Source organism: Falco rusticolus, chromosome 6, assembly GCF_015220075.1.
Source record: "Falco rusticolus isolate bFalRus1 chromosome 6, bFalRus1.pri, whole genome shotgun sequence".
Taxonomy (NCBI): domain Eukaryota; kingdom Metazoa; phylum Chordata; class Aves; order Falconiformes; family Falconidae; genus Falco; species Falco rusticolus.
In genome coordinates, this window is record NC_051192.1 from 62,651,487 (window position 1) to 62,668,830 (window position 17,344).

Consider the following 17,344-nt stretch of genomic DNA (forward strand, 5'->3'; position numbering starts at 1 on the left):
CATGTAGATGCGGTGCTTAGGGATGTAGTTTAGTGGTGGATTTGCCAGTCCTGGGTTAACAGTTGGACTTGACGGTCTTAAAGGTCTTTTCCAACCTAAATGATTCTATGATTCTAAGGTCATCTAGTCCAACCCCCCTGCAATGAACAGGAACATCTTCCACTAGACCAGGTGGCTCAGAGCCCCATCCAATCTGACCTTGAATGTTTCCAGAGATGGGGCATCTACCACCTCTCTGAGCAACCTATTCAGTGTTTCAACAACCTCATCGCAAAAGATTTCTTCCTTATAGCTAGTCTGAATCTAGCTTTTAGTTTAAAACCATTACGCTTTGTCCTATTGCTACAGGCCCTGCTAAAAAGTCTGTCCTCATCTTTCTTATAAGCCCCCATTCTTACACACCCAGCCGCCTGGCAGTGACCTGACCCCTCACTGCCCTCCCTCCGCTAGCCCCTCCGGTACAAACCCTCGGGCTTCAGCTTGGTGGCTTAGGAAGAACCAGCAGAACGAATGACTGGTAGGTGCAATCATTGCAGTTGGTGATGAGGAGCAGCAGGAGGAATCACGTCTCTGCTCCTCCTGCTTTTATCAGCCTCTGGTTTGGAAGGAGGGGAGCAGCAGCCCTGTGGGACCTGCTGTCCTTCCCACTCACCCAGACGGGGGCTGGGAACCAAAGAGCTGGTTTACCCCCCTGATCTCCTCTCCAGGGGAGAAACGACAGCCTCGCCTTTAACAGGGACTTGTACATTTCAGCCGGGCCTTCCAGAGTGCCCAGGGCTGCATCGCCAGGGTGCTGTCAGGAGCGAAGGCAGAAGGAGGCGGTGGGGGTGCTTCGGGGATCTGCTCCGCAGGCTCAGCGGGCTGCTGGGGAGCAGAGTGACTCTGTCGGCGGGAAGGGGCTGAGGGGGTGCCCAGCTGTCCTGTCCGCCTTGCACGGGGGCTTCCCCAAATCTCCACCGCTTCCACCGCTCAGCCCAAAGGCAGAAAATCGCCCGGGCCCAGCAGCGCGGCCTGAACCGGCGCCGGGTGCCAAAACTGGCCCGGGTGGCACCGCCGGGCTGCCTGGCTCAGAGGCCTGCAGGGCCCGGCGGGGGGGGGTCTGCTGGAACGGACCCGGCGTCGCTGCCCCTGCTGCACGCTGCCTGGCGGCTGGTGTGTGTCCCCGGCTGGGGGTGCGTGTCCCCGGCTGGGGGGGGGTGTCCCCGAGTGTGTGTCCCCAGCTCCGGCAGATGTACGCGAGGGACGGCTCGGAGGCCCGGGATAACGGGCGGGTGTCGCTCGTTGTGGGAGGGCAAGAGCAGCTCACAAGCGCGGCGGGGCCGCCCGTGCCCCCTCCCCTGCACCCCCGGCTCCTTCCCGCGGCCTCCGGGGCGCTCCTGCCAGGGATCCCCCCCGCGAAGGCTTCCGGAGACCCAGGCTCCGAGGGGCGGCCGAGAGCCGCGCCCGGTCCGCCCCGGCCGGGAGAGGCGGCGGCGCCCGGCAGCGCTTCCCGCCGCCCCCCCGCCCGCACGGCCCTTGGCTCCGGGACCGGCGGCCATGGGCAGCGGCAGCAGCCGGCGGCGGGGCGCGGCGGGGGGCGCGGCCGTGCCCGCGGGCAGAGCGGCGGCGGAGAACCGGGAGCTGCTGGAGACGGTGCCGGCCGAGTGCGAGGAGGCGGCGGCGGCGCTGCCCGCCCCCGGCCGCCCAGCCCCGGCCGCCGGCGGCAACCCCCCGCCCCGGGGCGCCGGGCGCTGCGGGGAGGCGGCGGCGGCAGGCAGCGGCGGGTCCCCCCCGCTCCAGCAGCCGGTAAGTGCCCGGCCGGGACCGCGCCACCGGGCCCACCTGCCGGCCGGTATCCCGGACCCTCCATGCGGGGCTGGGGAGCGCTGGGGGCCGGGGCTCAGCGCTCGTACCGCCGCGGGCGCACCGCGCCCGGCCCTCGGCTGCCCTCGCTCCCGCTGGTGCGGCGGGAGCGCCGTCCCCGCAGGCGCCGAACCCCTCTCCCGTTTTCCTGGGCCACTGAAAGTTGCTTTTCCTGCCTTGTGGAAATAGCTCGACTTCATGAAGTGCAGCTGGTGCCTTTCCCTGGGGCGGGCTTGTCGGCAGGAGTTTACAAATGCGAACGTAAAGCTGCGGCGCGATGTTTGCTAGCCGCTGCGAGTGCAGCCTGGCTCTCCCTAAAGAAACATTTCGGTCTCTTTGTGTTTAACAAATAATGGATTTACCTCTGAGGGAGTTTATCTCCCCCCCCCCCCCCGAAAAAAAAACAACAAAAAAAACCCCAAACCAAACCAAAAAAGACTATATCTATATAGATAAAAGACATCTATATCGTCTGGGGATGAGGCCAAAAGTCACTGGCTTCTTTCATCTTTGCTTGGCTTTGAAACTTGTGTGTTGCTTGTTCGATAAACGCTGCTCTCCACAGATGCGCGAATGTCGTCAGACTGAAGTAATAAATATAAAAAGAGAAACGAACACTTAGGACCCAGGAACTTTCTGCCTTGCATGCTTGAGTTTTGCTCTTTGGAAGTGTGTTGTTTCCATTGCCAAACTGCATGTCCATGGGGTAAGGATAGCTTTAATACAAAGTAATTTTGGCATTAGGAAACTTGGCAGGGTTCAGTATGAGAACCCTTTTTTTTTTTTTTTTAGACAAGTTTTAAAGGAAAGCCTCAAAGAAAAAAAGATTTGGAAATGGAAAAAATACAGCTCTTGTTGTATTTTTTCCTTGCTTTTTTAACTCCAAACCCTCCTGCAGTACGAACAGGAGAGCTCAGCCCAGCACTGCTTTCTCCTCTGAGGGACTCTCATTTATGAACAATCCTCCTGATGTCTCCCATTTATCTTTAATTATGGGAACAGAGGCTGCTGCTGTCTGTTTTCCCTCTGTTTCCCCATGTGAATATCGTGGCTGGATCTTTAAAAATAATAATTACATCAGTTGTGAATTTTCCTGTGCATAAAGTGGTATTTTAGCTCTGTTTTGAAGTGATGTGTATTCTGGGTAATTATGTATCAGAAAGGCCACAGAGCTGCCCTCATCTTTCTTCACAAAAATCAGTAAAGAGACAGTATACTGTGGCAGTAGATACTAGTGAACTCATGACAAGAAGCAAACCAGAAAGACTGAAGAATTTAAGACGTGGCCCCTGGGGTGGCATGGGGCGGGGGGGGGGCATACCTCCTCCTCTGGCAGGAATAATGATGAGGAACCCGTAGCATCACCTTAGCTGCCCCGAGCTGTGGTCACACCCAGTGCAAACCCACGGTGGGAACACCGTCACGCCTTGCAGCGCAGAGATGTCTGTGAGGGCCCTCAAAATTCAGGCTGAAGCAGGCACGTGGGGCCTCGGTCACCCAGCGTGGCCAGGTGGCCGTGGCACACAGCTGTGCTGCCCATGGGGTGACAGGGATGCCAAGCACCTTATGTGTCTCCTTGTCCAGCTGCTGCTGATGTGTCTTGTTTGGGAATGAGGTTCACATCTCTGGTTGCAGCCAGACAAGTGGTCTGAAAGACAGCAAAGAATTACCAGTGTTTTTCAAAGATGTAAAGGCCATACAAGGGAAGTCTTAAATATTTTCAGGTTGAACCTGAAGCTCTTCTTGATAGCATTTTCTTTGCCTGAAGCTGAGGTGGCTGTGGTACAGACAGTAGTCGTGGGCTTACCCTTCTGACTCCTGGAGGCCTAAAAAGTCACTAGCCTGAGAGAAGGAGGGAGGAAACTTTGCAGCACCGTTTTGGTTGTTTACTGGATGCAGTTTATTCTTTGGGGTCATTGTGCAGACTGCAGTCCCACCCTTCCCATGAGGCTGGTGGAGGAGGTTTCTGGAAAGGGATACCAGCTTCGCTGTGTCACTAGTTCCTTGCTAGAAATTTTGAGGGCAATTTCTGTTGGTCTTGCCAGCTTCTCAACCAGTCATTTGTAATTTCTCTGTTGTGGTGGGAACCTGCTTGCTTTGCCCTGTTCAGCTGGAGGATGAGCAAAGAAATTTCAGAGCAGAAAGGATAAGTTGATTCAACAGAGCTAATGGAGAAAAGATGAGGGAGGAGGAGGAAAGGCAATGAGGAGATATTACAGTAGAAAAGTCTGGTGAAGAAATAGCCCATGGAGGAGCAAGGAGGAGAGGAGGGGTTTGCCACCAGCCAGAAGAGAGCGGGTGCCTGCAAGCAGGGCTCAGCTCTCTGCTGTCAGGCTGGGTTTCTCCTGAGCGTGCTCTGCACCAACGCTGTGCTTCGCACCTGAACCCCGATGCACCTTGTCCTCCAGCAGCAAGCCGGCAGCGCTGATGGGGGGTTATGCCAGGTGGCAAGGGCTGGTGGAGAGGGATGCAGCTGCATTTAAAAGCTTGAGATACCTCTGTTGCATTCAAATAGTGCTTTGGAGTGAGAAGCATGAAAGCACATCACGGCAGTGGGCTGGGAACCAAATCCTAATGGGGAACCTGAATCCAGCTTGGAGCAGACCCCAGCACCTCCTTATCAGCATCAAATGTCCATTTTCAGGTTTGCCCTCAGTTCCAGATGGTTGTACGTGCTTTTTCCTTGTTTCTTTGTTCAAGACAGAAAAAGTACTTGTGGTTTTGCAGGTGCTGCTGCAGCACAGAGCAGGGTGGCAGCTCCTGGTGGAAACCAGGGAAGAGGCTGCAGCCTCAGACGTTTCCCCACTGGTTTCCTGAAATGGTAGAATCACGCAGACATGTTAGGGTCTTGCTTTTAACAGCTTTTTCCATGGTGCCGTTACTCCTTCTAACTGGAGAGGGGATGTGATTACGGTAAACCTAAGCCCCAGCTGCAGCACAGGAATAACACGGGTAGAGGGTATGTTTAGCTGACTCCTAGAGGGACTGTCATATACTTTCCAAACACCCAGGTCTTCAAAGCTTTGCGTGATTTTTTTCAGCCAGATAAATGTTCTTTCTGCACATTGATGTGGCGCAGCATCATCTCGTGGCTGGCTGGTCCCAGCTGCAAACACACAGGGGTCCTGTGGGGACATTTTATGTCAAGCCCCATTAATTTCTCACAGGAACTCAGATAGGTTTATTTTTCCTACTCTAATGAAAGTATGCTTCCTCCAAACAGAAATTTGATCTTTCTAGTTCAGTGCTGTTAGCAATTTATTTCAGCTTTTTCTTCCTGGTTTTAATGGTAAAAAAAAGAGCCAAGTCAAGATGTTCTCCTACAGTTGTGTCAGGAGCTGTGCTCCACTGGCCAGGGTCCTTCAGACAAGGTCTTTTCCAACTGAACATTTGGGAATCCTTGAGCTCCAAACTAGGGAAGCAGCTAAGTAAAAGGTCCAAAGTGAGATTATTTCAGATTCTGCAATTGTCCAGGTATGGATCTGGTGGTTGCTGAGCAAAAGGTCTCCCTCTCTCTCACATTATGTTCCTTGTCTATTTAAAAGCACCTGAAACTTTACCAGAGCCCAGCAAGCAGGGAGCTGTGCTGTCCCCTCAGCCAGTGTCACCCTCCCAGCACAGCTGTGTTTCAGCTGCACTTGGAAAACTGCTGACTTAGGTATTTCCCACCCACCCACCCACATCACTTGGTAGAGCATGGGTTGCTTTTGCCCTGAAACCATCCCTGAACTAAACACTAAGCCCAGGGCATGCGCAGAATAGCTGGGAGCTGGTGTTTTCGTTGGCAGGAGAGAAGCAGCGTGGGAACTCCCTGCATCCCTGCCCACTTCCCGTCCACCGCCTGCTCCCAATTCCTTCGCTGGCCAGAGGATGTTGCTGCAGACCTGAGCAAGGCTGGGAGTGCTTTGCCTAGGATGCAGCTGGGGCTATACGGCCCGTTTGGTACCTGCTGACACGTTGGGTAAGCTAGATTGGTTTTTGCCAGCGATAACTCCGATTGCGGTTTGTGAGAGGCGGTATTTGGCGGTGATGACGGCCTTAACCATCCACATTATTTGCTGGCGTCGCTGGAGGGTGCTGCCCTTCTGCTGTACCATCTGTGGCTCTGCTGCAAACGGCATCTGCAACGCACTCCAGCCGGCCGACATCACCTTCCTCCCCCCCAAAGGAGGGGATTTTCATTCCAGCTCCGATCGGTCCCCTGGTCCAGTTCACGGGGTGTTTGTGAAGAGGGATTTGGGAGGAGCAGAGGTAGGGAAGGAGGCACTGACTTACATCCTGCAGAAAAGCCACAAAATGAAACCACAGACCAGTGGACCAGCACTGGCAGGGGACCACACTGCTCCCACGTAGACAGTGACTCAGTCACTCTCCAGGCTCCCCTGCGCATCACGGGACCACTCAGGGTCTGTACCTCTACTCTACTCTATCTCAGGGCTGTATCTGTACCAGTAAACTATACCATAGCAACTGCCTGGCGTCAGACCATGGCCGTCTGCCCCACTGAGCTGGCATGGTTTTGGCCAGGGCCAGGACCAACTCACAGTCTCCCAAATAATGTTTCGGGGGGCAGTACAGGGAGCACCCCTAAGAGGCAGCTTCAAATCGGCCACCCAGTTTTGGAGACGATGTGATTTTACTAGTTGAGGCTGTCATCGGCCGGTTTCAACACAGCTCGAGGGCAGCTCGGAGCTACGGCTCCAGATTGCCCTGCAGGTCCCAGGGGAGGGTGCTCTCACCCAACTCACCCTGACAGCTGACAGAAGGAGAAGGGAGGGAGCAGGGGGGTTATGGCAGGCAGGACCGTGAGCAATGCCAGCCACAGCTTGCACCGGGTTGGGGGGAGTAGAGAGAAATAGCCCCTGCATCCAGCTCTCCACTCTGCCTTGCCCCCAGGAGCCACTGCCCTAACGTAAAGGACGGCTGAACTGTGTGTGCAATGGCTGTCACACCACTCCGCCTCACATCTCATTACACTAAATTAAACCCGAGTACATGCTGGGTGAGCTTAATATCCAACCCTTTAAACCTGGACGTGGTAGCAATGTGGGGCTTTGTAGCACAACAGACCCCAGCATGAGATGCCGACGCTGGGAACAGGGTGGAAAACAAGGAGACACGCTGCAGTCTGGATGAGTAATAAAAAGATGACTGCAAGCTGCAGAAAGGAGAAGCTGACTTCATTTATCTCTTAACAGGGCATAGGCCAAGCAGGCCAGCAATTACTTATTTAGCTGTAGGATAGGAACCCATAATACTAAAGTGTCGTGACGTGCACATCATCTTAACCCACAAAAAGGGCTAATACTAATTATCTGCTGAACTTGCATCATGTACATTACAGCAATCCGGAGCGGGCTGGGTGGGGTCAGGTTTTGTTATGTCTCACTGCCTGCGACAGCCGGCTCCGCATCCTGCCTGCTGCCCGCAGGGTGTCACTTGGGCACCGCGAAGCCACGCGTCGTTCACCCGGCCGGGTTAGGAGCAGCTCCCGAAGCAAGGAGGCTCTGATGGCAGTGGAAAGGCAGAGGCTGGAGGTGCTTTTTGGTTTTACTCGCCACCATTTTTCCCGCATGCACCAAATTAAATGTCTACCTGTACCAATGCCAAATTCTCTTGGGAAATAAGTGTTGTTGCTGACAGATCCCTTGGAGAAGGTGGGAGCTGATTTTGCACAGGGAAGCAGATTTTGCTAACCAGAGCTGCTCCATCCTGATGACTAATTAATTCTGTCTTCCACCCACACAACACGTACAGCTCGTAATATGGAGGAGTCAGCCACAAGGGAAGAAAAAAAGACAACTTACTGTACACTTCAAACCCCTCCCTAAAATGATCCAAACCCATCCTTTGCCCAGAACTGTTGGAAGCTGGGTTCTCGCTGTGGGAAGAGTAGCATCAAAGCACTCCTTGAGAACTGTATTCCCCTCGGTGCTGAGAATGAATAATGTACTTTGCCTGGTGGTAGGAAACCAGGGTGGCAGCAGTAGCCCAGTGGGTGATGGTGATGATGAGGATGCAGGGCTGCATTGTGGGGTGTGCTCCCGGGAGAAGTCAGCCCCTGGAGCTCAGCACGGTGTCCTCCTGGCTCTGCTGCTTGCTCTTGTCACTTGTAGGAGATTGCCAAGAAACTATGCCAAAAAACCAGGCGGGAACTCTCTTCCATCACTGTCAGCTTTCTCACATAGCCTCATCTCCACTTGGACCCAGGAGCTGTTTCTAGAACAGTTCAGGCTCTTCCAGAGAAAACAAAGTGCTGCCAAAGAGCGCGGGCTCTTCTGAGGGGAAGTGGAGTGCCTTTTGACAGGCATCAAAAGATGTTACAAGTCTTCCGTAGAGATCTAGTTTGTAATTTTAAGCAAGCAGCTAGGACATGAAAGACAGTGGATAGCAGACGCCTTTCCCAGCTCCAGAAATAGAAGCCACTTAGGGTTTGCCTGGAAGAGGTGTTGATGCAGTGCCATGAGAGAGGAGTCTTTGCTGCAGCCCCCCCTCACCTGCTCAAGCATGGGAGCCAAAGGTGACCGCAGCACAAAGCCCAGCCAGGAACCGGGGAAGAGCTGAATAGTTTGCTGCCAAGTACCTGTGTGCCTAGCAGCGCCTGAAACCACTGTGTTTAAACCTCAATTCCTGTCCATCCACCTGGAAAGCAGCTGAGGAAGGACCATAGTGAAAACATCTCCTCTCAAATTGAAGTCAGGTGCCACGCATTAACAGCAGACACCCAGGTGGACATTTCTATCCAGCAGATACCATATACAAGCCTGACCAACACAAACTGATTTACATCAGCCCAAAACTGTGCATAAAGCCATCGTTGCCTTACCGGTGCTGCCTATGGAGAGATATCTCCTCCATAGCTCCCAGGGTTACCAGCACCAGTCCCATGCACTGCTGGACCTCGGGACAGCACAGGTTTGATACACGATCTTTCTGAGGAATCGCTTGATCCCATCCAGCCCTTCAGAAACACTGCACAGCAGATGTATAGGCAATGGCTCTGACCTGGAAGGTTTTCAGCACCACTCCCTGCTTCCTTTGCTTCCCTTTTTTCTTGTGCAGGAATTTTTTTTTCTCTTTTTCACGCTGATGGAACAACTTTTCATTTCTATTTTCTGGAAGCCAAGTCCTCGCTTTGGTTCTGTGTGCTACCCGTTTAACATCTGTTAGTGTCATCATGAGATTTAGGATAACTTCTATGAAGAAGGCCCACCAGCTTTAGAACTGCAGCTCATAAAAAATAATGGCAAGCCAAAATGAGTCTAGTTCTGTGCAAAGCCACAGCCCTCATCCCTGTCCCCCTTCCTTTCCCCATGCGAGTACAGTGAGGAAGTAGAAAAAGAGAAAAGTTATATTCTTCTCAGTAGCATCTGGCTGAAGTGGGTTCATTTTGTTACTGGTCCAGCTGGGGGCTCAGACAGACCCAAGGTCCCATCATCTTCCCATTTTAAATGCCAAAGGTTTGGCTTTGGTTGACCCTCTGGTGCCCCGTTGGAAATCCATGGGCTTCCAGCATAGGGAAGGTGGATGTTTCACTCCAGATGGATCATTTCAGGGAAGCAGCTTTGTCAGGTAGAAACAATTGGATCTGTGTTGCCGTAACTTCCTTCCTCAGCAGGTGTTTTCATACCTGTCAGCTGGGGGGGGCAGTGGGTATTCATGGGAAAACTGGGAGGATTACCACGTTAACGTTCAGTGGTTTCAGTTCTGGAGCCTGCAGCCACCCAGCTGCCCTCAACACTGACACAGAGCAGAACAGTGCTCAGTAAAGCGGACTGTCTTTTACCTGTATTGTCTCCGTGGAGGTTGTTAGGGGGTTTAAACCAGGGCAGACATAGCCTGCTATAGACAGAGATAGGTTTCATAGAAATAAAGAATGGTTTGAGTTGGAAGGGACCTTACAGATCATTCAGTCCAACCCCCTGCCATGGAGGAGCACAGTCCCTGACAGTCCTTGGGCAGACTGAGGACTTGAGTGCCACCATCCCATTCTGCACAGTATGAGAATAAGACAGATGGTGGTGAGCCGTCCTGTGTGGGCTGGCTCTATGGTCAGAGCACGGCACTGACCATGGAATCACAGAATGGTTTGGGTTGGAAGGGACCTTTAAAGATCACCTAGCTCCAACCCCCTGCCGTGGACAGGGACACCTTCCACCAGACCAGGTTGCTCAGAGCCCCATCCAGCCTGGCCTTGGACACTTCCAGGGATGGGGCATCCACAGCTTCTCCGAGCAAGCTGTGCCGGTGCCTCACCACCCTCACAGTGAAGAATTTCTTCCTAGTATCTAATCTAAATCTGCCCTCTTTCAGTTTAAAACAATTGGCCCTTGTCCGGTTGCTACAGGTCCTGATAAAGCGCCTCTCTACATCCGTCTCATAGGCCCCCTTTAAGTGCCGAAAGGCCGCTGTAAGGTCTCCCCGCAGCCTTCTCTTCTCCAGGCCGAACAGCCCCAACTCCCTCAGCCTGTGCTCACAGGAGAGCTGCTCCAGCCCCCTGACCATGTCTGTGGCCTCCTCCGGACCCGCTCCGACAGGTCCATGTCTCCCCTGTGCCGAGGGCCCCAGAGCTGGACCCGGCGCTGCAGGGGGGTCTCGCCGGAGTGGAGTGGAGGGGCGGAATCACATCCCTCAACATTACAGTGTTATAACAGAAATACATGACTTTTCTCCTTTCCCAGGCTTTGGCAACCAGAAGCCCACCAGGCCCAGAGATCGATGCTGACCATCAGTGAGTACCCTGTGCATTTGTTGTATCTGCAGGGGGAGAAAGCAGCTGGAACAAAGGGAGCATAAAAGGAAAAGCTATTCCTGCACACCTCCCACTGTACAAACGAGGTGGGAATGGTGTGGAATGGTTTAGAGTCCTAAATATTCTGTCCTCTACCTATTTGCCAATTTTAAAAAACCCAGGAGCTGTGCTGCCTGAAAAGATCCAGGCTCCAGCTCAAGTACAGTATAGAGATTCATTCCTGGTCACGAGCAATGCAGAATTTAGGCTGCATTTAGTCCACATGTCAGAGAGGCACCTTGAGGGAGCTTGTGACAAGCTGGGGAGGTTCGCTCCAACAAATAGGTCAGGCCCTGTTCACCCACAGCTCACCCGTGGGCTCTTTCAGCATGTAGAAAAGAACATCTCTGCTTCCCAGGAATCATAAGAGAAAATCCATGAGACACTCCCATGCCACACCAGTTAGCAACAAGAGTGTCCCTCAGGGACCTGGGAATGGTGGGGACCTACTGCACTGGGTGCCCACAAAAGAAATTGAAATCTTCCACAAGCAAAAGCTACCGAGCAGGCTGCGCCTCCCAGTCTGCTGGCACTGGGAGCAATGGGAACAGTTTGATGCACATGTTAAGGAAACCCAGATGAAACATAAAGGCTTGGAAAACCATCTTAAAATACCATCTTCTTATGCTAAAAAGCAACTCTCTTCAACATTAAGCTCTGACTGTCATCCAGCCCCTCTGCTCCTGCAGCACTCGAGCGCTGACTAATCTGCCAATCTGGCCATCGGGCTGTGACCTAGTAACGCCGAGCAGCGCTGGTCGATGTGACACGAGAGCCCCAGCGCCAGCTGCCACCCTCCCTCCTCCTCCTCCCTCCTCCTCCTCCTCCTCCTCCTCTCCCTCCCGGCTGACAGGGAGCTCACCTGGTGAGAGGCTGCTTGTTTGGGGAGTGCTTGCAAAATGTGGCTGCCCTTACCTTTCCTGAGGGTGAGGTTTGTACAGGTGCGCTCGCAGGGACCTTAACCCCTCTGGACTCGCCAGCATCCTCAATAGGCTTTGGGCTACGGCAACTGAGCAGTCTTCTCTGGGGGTGCACACCCAGCCCTGCTGCAGTCCCACACCAAGCTCCCCAGCCCCAGGCTCCCACTGGCCCCTCACCCCCTGCCAAGGCTTTCTTTCTCCCTCCCTCTTTGAAACACAAAAGGAAAACCTGAGATAGAGGAAACAGGTTTCTGATCTGGGATGACAGAGCAGGAGCTTATTTTCGTTTAGATAACATTTACTTTATACTCACTGCAGAGCCCATAGCACAGGTCACGTGCGGATTGCCTCTGCCACCCATGGTAAGCAGGGCTGCAATTTCTGCTGGCAAGAACTGCATGCAAACCTCTTTTTTGTTCGTTTTTAAAATGGTCCAGCACCCAGCAAAACTGCATTTTGAAGAAACCAAATCAAATCAAGCCCCTGAAACAGCAGTTAATGTGTGCAGGTGCCTCACCCTTCACATTTCTGTGGCTAGAATTATTCTAGATAAACACTCATGTTACAAGCAGCAAAAATCAGCCTTGTCTTTATAGAGTTGCTGACTGAAGAAATTCCCGTAAAGCCACATTAAATAAGAAATAAATTCCAAGCAAGGAGAAGAAAAACTAAATACAGAGACTTAATACTATTATCTGCCAAGAGAGCAGTCAACACGAGACAGATGCTGTAGGTGTGCAGTCCCTGTGCTGCAAACACGCCTGTGTGCCACCACGTAAGCATCTAAACCAGGCCCTAATAAATAGATGTGCACGGGAACATGGCTGGATGGATTCCTGATTGCACTGTGTTACCCCTCTTCTACCCCCGCAGTTCTTTTGGGAACCGCTCTTTAGCATCTGGTAGTCCACGGGTGGGATGACACAGCCCAGGAACGCGGTAATGATTTTCCTGCTGCTGCCAAGGCTCGTGTCACTGGCAGAGTTACCGGGGCGTTGTTTTGACCCATTTTTCAGCTGCAAAGTCTTGCAGAAGGCATTTTAATGATTAACCCTGGACTTTCCCATCCTCAACAAAACAATAAAAAACACTGGCCTAGATTCACCCCAGCCTAGTTTTCAGCCACTTCACTCAGGTTTCTGCCTCAGAGCTGTCACCCTAGCCACCCACCAGGGATGCTGTCACCAGAGCCCACAGGCAGCTCTCCCCCACACCAGGCAGCTGCCTGACAGCAGGGATGGGGCACTGCCAGCCATCCTTACAGCTGGGACCTTGCTCCAAGGTGGTTTTGCTCACTTTTGGTCTAATTTTGCCCTTTGCATTCCTTCTCCTCATGGCACAGTTCATTGTTGTTCCATAAAAAAAGAATAAATAACCCTCCTTCCCTTAATAATCTTTAAACACAGAGAGGCTTTTAGCTGAAATGGAGCATATTTCTTGCTTTCCTCTTTCCTAAATTGCTTTGCTCTAGCCTCTTAAATCACTTTTATTGCTGCTTTCTAAACTCCCTCCAAGCTGTTAATAACTTTTTCATAATGAGAAGCCTGCACAATAATCTTGATGGATCTGCACCGGCCTTTTTTTCCTTCGCTGTCCTACCGTGCTGCAAATTCCCCTCTTGTACGCTTTTCAGCTAGCTCTCTCTCCACTTCGCTCCTTCCCGGGTTTCCCTCTTCCCCCAGAACATCTGAGGTTTGAAAATTTTTCCCCTCAATGCACTGACCTGTTATTTTCCAAATCGGAAACAGTAACAGCCCTCAGCTGGATTCTGCGTGATTGCAAGCCCCGATCCACAGCCCCGGCTGCCTGTTGGTGGGAGCAGTAAGGGGCCACCTCTGGCGCCGGAGCAGCTGGCGGAGCGTGGGAGAGGGCTGTGGGCCACAGCTCCTGTCCTGCCCATGTCCTGTGCGTGGAATTTCCCCGCCACAGCCTCTCTTTTGATGCCAGGGCCAGCAGAAACAGCTGCACCAGCGTACCTTTGAGATCAGGGTTCAGGCTGGGAGAGCCTCAGGAGGTCTGCAGTCCGATTTCCTGCTCCAAGCTGGATCAACTGTGAGGTCAAAGCAGAACCCTCCAGGCCTTGTCCCGTCAGGTCTTGAAAGTCTCCAAGGATGGAGCCTGTGCAACCACAGCCTGATCCTCTGTCTGCTTGCTGTCCTCAGGGTGCAGAACTTTCTCCTGTTACCCATATTGAATCTCTTGTTTCTTAATTAATTTCAGTTTTTCCATATTAAATGATACAGAAATTTGCCACAAAAAAATAGGGAGGAAGAACATGAAGGGCAACTTGTTTTTCCTTTGCTCTTGAAACAAACACAGCCCCCTCTGTTCCTCTCAGTTCCGAGAGGTGCGTGGTAAGGGAGGTTTGCTTTTGTCTTTTGAAGAGCACATCTGTGTTTCAATGAGTACCAATTTTACCTGGAGATTTTCTCCCATGCTTGGAGGTCACCCTGCAAGCCAAAGTGTCAGGAATAATTAACAGTGGGAAATTATGTAACCACTAAGAGAAACAATGACTCTTCTGTGGGCCTGCAAGCAAGCTGCCAAGAGCTCTGCCTCTAATTCATCACGTAATATAAAATTAGTTTAAGGATTATCACAGTGCAGAGTTTAAATCAATAAATCACCTGCTTAAGTCAGATTTCTGCATTTCCTTTTTCCCAGTCCTTGCTTTGTAGCTGCTGGTGTATGCTTTGAGTTCTTGAACCTTTAGCTTTCTTCCCAGTTCTCATTTACTACGGTGGAAACCGGACTCCCTGCAGACCATCAGAAGAAAAAAATAAAAAATAAAAGGAATAAGCAGAAGAGTCCACTGGCTAAATCCTACTTGCTGCCATCTTGCTGCCAGTAGAACTTGCCATCAAGGGCACGGTGCAGCGTAAATAAGTGTGGGACACCCACATGGCCCAGCTGCCACACCAGCTGGCTGGTCACCAGGCTGCTCCAGGAAGAACATCAAACTCTTTCTGACACGCGTGGGGGCGGGCACGGTGTTAACACAGCTGGGTCAGAGCAGCTGGACTGGGCAGGAGCCTTTCTGAGCCAGGCAGATAAGAAGAGAGGAAGGGCTGCACTGCTGCCTTTTGCTCTGCAGCGATAGCAGCAGAGACTGGCTGCTGCCTGTTCGAGGAATGCTGCGGGTGCTCCCTTGCCCAGGAAGGGCAGTTTATGAAAGCACCTCCTCTATATGACAAGGTTTCCTTAGAAAAGCATTTCAGGGTTCTTTGGTTTCTGATTCTATGTCTACTTGCTTGCTTTGGGGCAGCTCCTTAGATTTCATCTAGTAAGCAGGTCCTTAGTTTTTTCACTGGAGGTTGCTGATGGCCAAATTAATCCCAGATGCCAGACCAAGGGTGGGAGAGATCTTGTCCTCAGAGAAATGGTAAGTCAATAGATGCTACATAATGCGTCTGGGACCGGTTTGGAGCCCTGCTGTTGGATATGAGAATCTCTCCTCTTTGGCAACTGTACAAAACCATTTCTTTCTTGCTTATTTATTCTCCACCAGCGGATGGTCATAAGGTAAGCTCACCAATCTCAGTTGACATGTCATGGCAGAGCACTTCACAGTTTAGATTTACCAACTCAAGTCTCCGCTTAGCTCTGTACCTCACCATGACCTCCATTTCACGGAGCCACGTGCCCTAGCTTCCAGAGATGACTGGCCTGACAGCCCGGCTAGCTCGCCTCCCAGTTCTCTGCAAGGTCAAAGAGGAGTGCTCGCTTGGCAGCTGCTGTCTCCCCTTTTCAGCCCTGGAGGGCAAGATCAGTAGACGGACTTGGTAGCGTGAGCTACAGAGGTCAAAGCTTGCAGAAGACTTTTCACTGTTCTCCCTCATGCAGGTAGGGGCAGATTTCCCTTGTACCCAACACGAACCACCTCTGATAACACCAATAAAACCCATACCAGCTGCCTTTGAATCGTACATCGGTTCCCACTTGTGGGAGAGTTGTGCTGATGTGAAAATAAATAAAAGCCAAAGAGCAGTCTGAGGTACTTGCATTCATATTTTGGTTGAAACTCAAATTCCTTACAGATACAAACAAAGATTCCTTACAGATACAAACAAAAATGCATAAAACCTTAAAACTAGTAACTAGCATAAAGGTTATGCAGTCCCTTAGCCAGGCCTCAAACCTAACTCACCAAAAGGTTCTGGGAGTTTGATCTGGAGCATTGTAAGGGCTGTGCTGTAATGAACTTGCAGACTGAAACAGGTGCCAAGTGACAGCAAATGTCAGCAAGCAATGTGTCTGTGGGGTGGGGGAACTAGACATGACAGAGTATCTGTGTCTCAGCAAGCCATATGCAACTTGATCTTTCCATTCACAAAAAAAAAAAAAAAAAGAAGTAAGGGTCATCTTGTGTCTTGATTCTCTGTCACAACACCAATAACTCATTGCCTTCCCTGGCAGGTGCCCACAAAGGAACAGCAAGAAGCTGGCGGCACAGTCCACAGTATCATATGATTACTCAGAGGAGGAGCTCATGGCAAGCATCGAGCGGGAGTACTGCCGCTGAACCCAACCCCGTGCCACAAGATCTTCAAGCATGTTCCTGGAAGCACAGCTGGAGCAAAACTGCTGCTGACAAAATAACCCCTTGCACAGCGAGACGGCACTGGAGAGGTGGGTGGCAAAGGGAGATGGACTGTGAGAAGCAGTGTGGCTGCTTGGGAAGCATGGAGGAGAAAGCCCTCCCAGCCAGCTCTGAGCGAGACTGTGAGGATCCTCACCAACTGCTGATTTTGGATAAGCGCCACTGGAGGACAGAGCAATTAATCTTGTGAATCAATATTTAGCAGCTCATCTCTAAATGGTATTTACCAATGAAGAAGTACTAGAATCGAAGCATCGTACCAGAAGTGCTGAGACATGGTGTTTTGAAGGAAGATCTTGTTTTGTCTTAGCAGAAGAAAAATGCAGTAATATCATTCGATTCAGATCTCATTTAAGGAGATGTTACATGAAATTCACGTTCCTGCCACTTAAAACAGGTCAAATTTACTCCTTGTGCTGCGCAAGCCTCAGTTCCAGGTCTGGACTTGGCATTGTCTCTTGGAATGTGGTCCCCAGTATGGGATGTAAGATGAAATGGGGAGTGAGCGCACTGTCCAGTACATAGGCAGTGTAATCCCAGAGTTCGAATCCCACTACAATAGGCAAAATGAGGCTCCTGGGAGCCATCAGGGCGCAGAGGATTTGTACGACCCCTTTGGGGAGGGATCCCAGCATCAGTGTCGTACCTGGGGCTCCTTGGTGTGGATCCTTCAGCGAAAGCGGGAGGCATGTCCCCGGCGCTGCCTCGCTGTGGCCAGCAAGCACCATTTTGAGAGGGACTTGCATGCTATTGTAGAGCAGCTGTTTGCAATAAATTTTCAGAATTATCACTCCTGGCCTTCCCACCTATTTCTTGTCCTCAGTGGGTAGCCTAGAAGAAAAATCACTGCATTTTACCATTAGCTGACTGAAAAGTTAAGCAGAAAGTTGTCTCTCCAGAGGAAACCATATATTTTCAGTGCTCTCAGACAGGGAAGGTTGGTATTTTAGGGTTCATGCTTTTATTTTACCTGCATCTTAACATACTATGAGTAGCTGCTTATTATCAGAAGTAGAAAAATACCTTATTTCTGTCTTCAGCTTAAGCATAAAAGACATTAGATGAACTCTTCACACAGCCTGTGTAAATGCAAGAGGAAACAGCAGGACACATCTTAAAATGCTGTATTTTAACTTCTTTGTAATTCCTGGTATCTGTGAAACAGAAATAAATGCATCTGTACTCTATGTA

At 51.4% G+C, this 17,344-nt stretch overlaps 1 protein-coding gene and 1 long non-coding RNA gene across 3 annotated transcripts; one reads left to right on the forward strand and one right to left on the reverse strand.

Annotated features, from left to right (window-relative positions):
* The first annotated feature begins 928 nt into the window (after positions 1-928).
* On the forward strand, positions 929-16,943 carry CYS1 (cystin 1). The gene is made up of 3 exons (XM_037392586.1): positions 929-1,785; positions 10,524-10,573; positions 15,970-16,943. The coding sequence occupies exons 1-3, from the start codon at positions 1,537-1,539 to the stop codon at positions 16,073-16,075; spliced, it is 405 nt and encodes a 134-aa protein (XP_037248483.1). The 5' UTR covers positions 929-1,536; the 3' UTR covers positions 16,076-16,943.
* LOC119150234 lies at positions 1,873-14,933 on the reverse strand. 2 transcript variants are annotated; one of them, XR_005104976.1, is made up of 4 exons: positions 14,181-14,933; positions 13,277-14,003; positions 3,164-3,490; positions 1,873-2,426 (listed from the first exon to the last, which is right to left on the reverse strand). It is a non-coding gene; the product is annotated as an uncharacterized LOC119150234 (long non-coding RNA). The 2 variants fall into 2 exon arrangements; XR_005104975.1 differs by having other exon boundaries at positions 13,277-14,933.
* Positions 16,944-17,344: the final 401 nt, after the last annotated feature.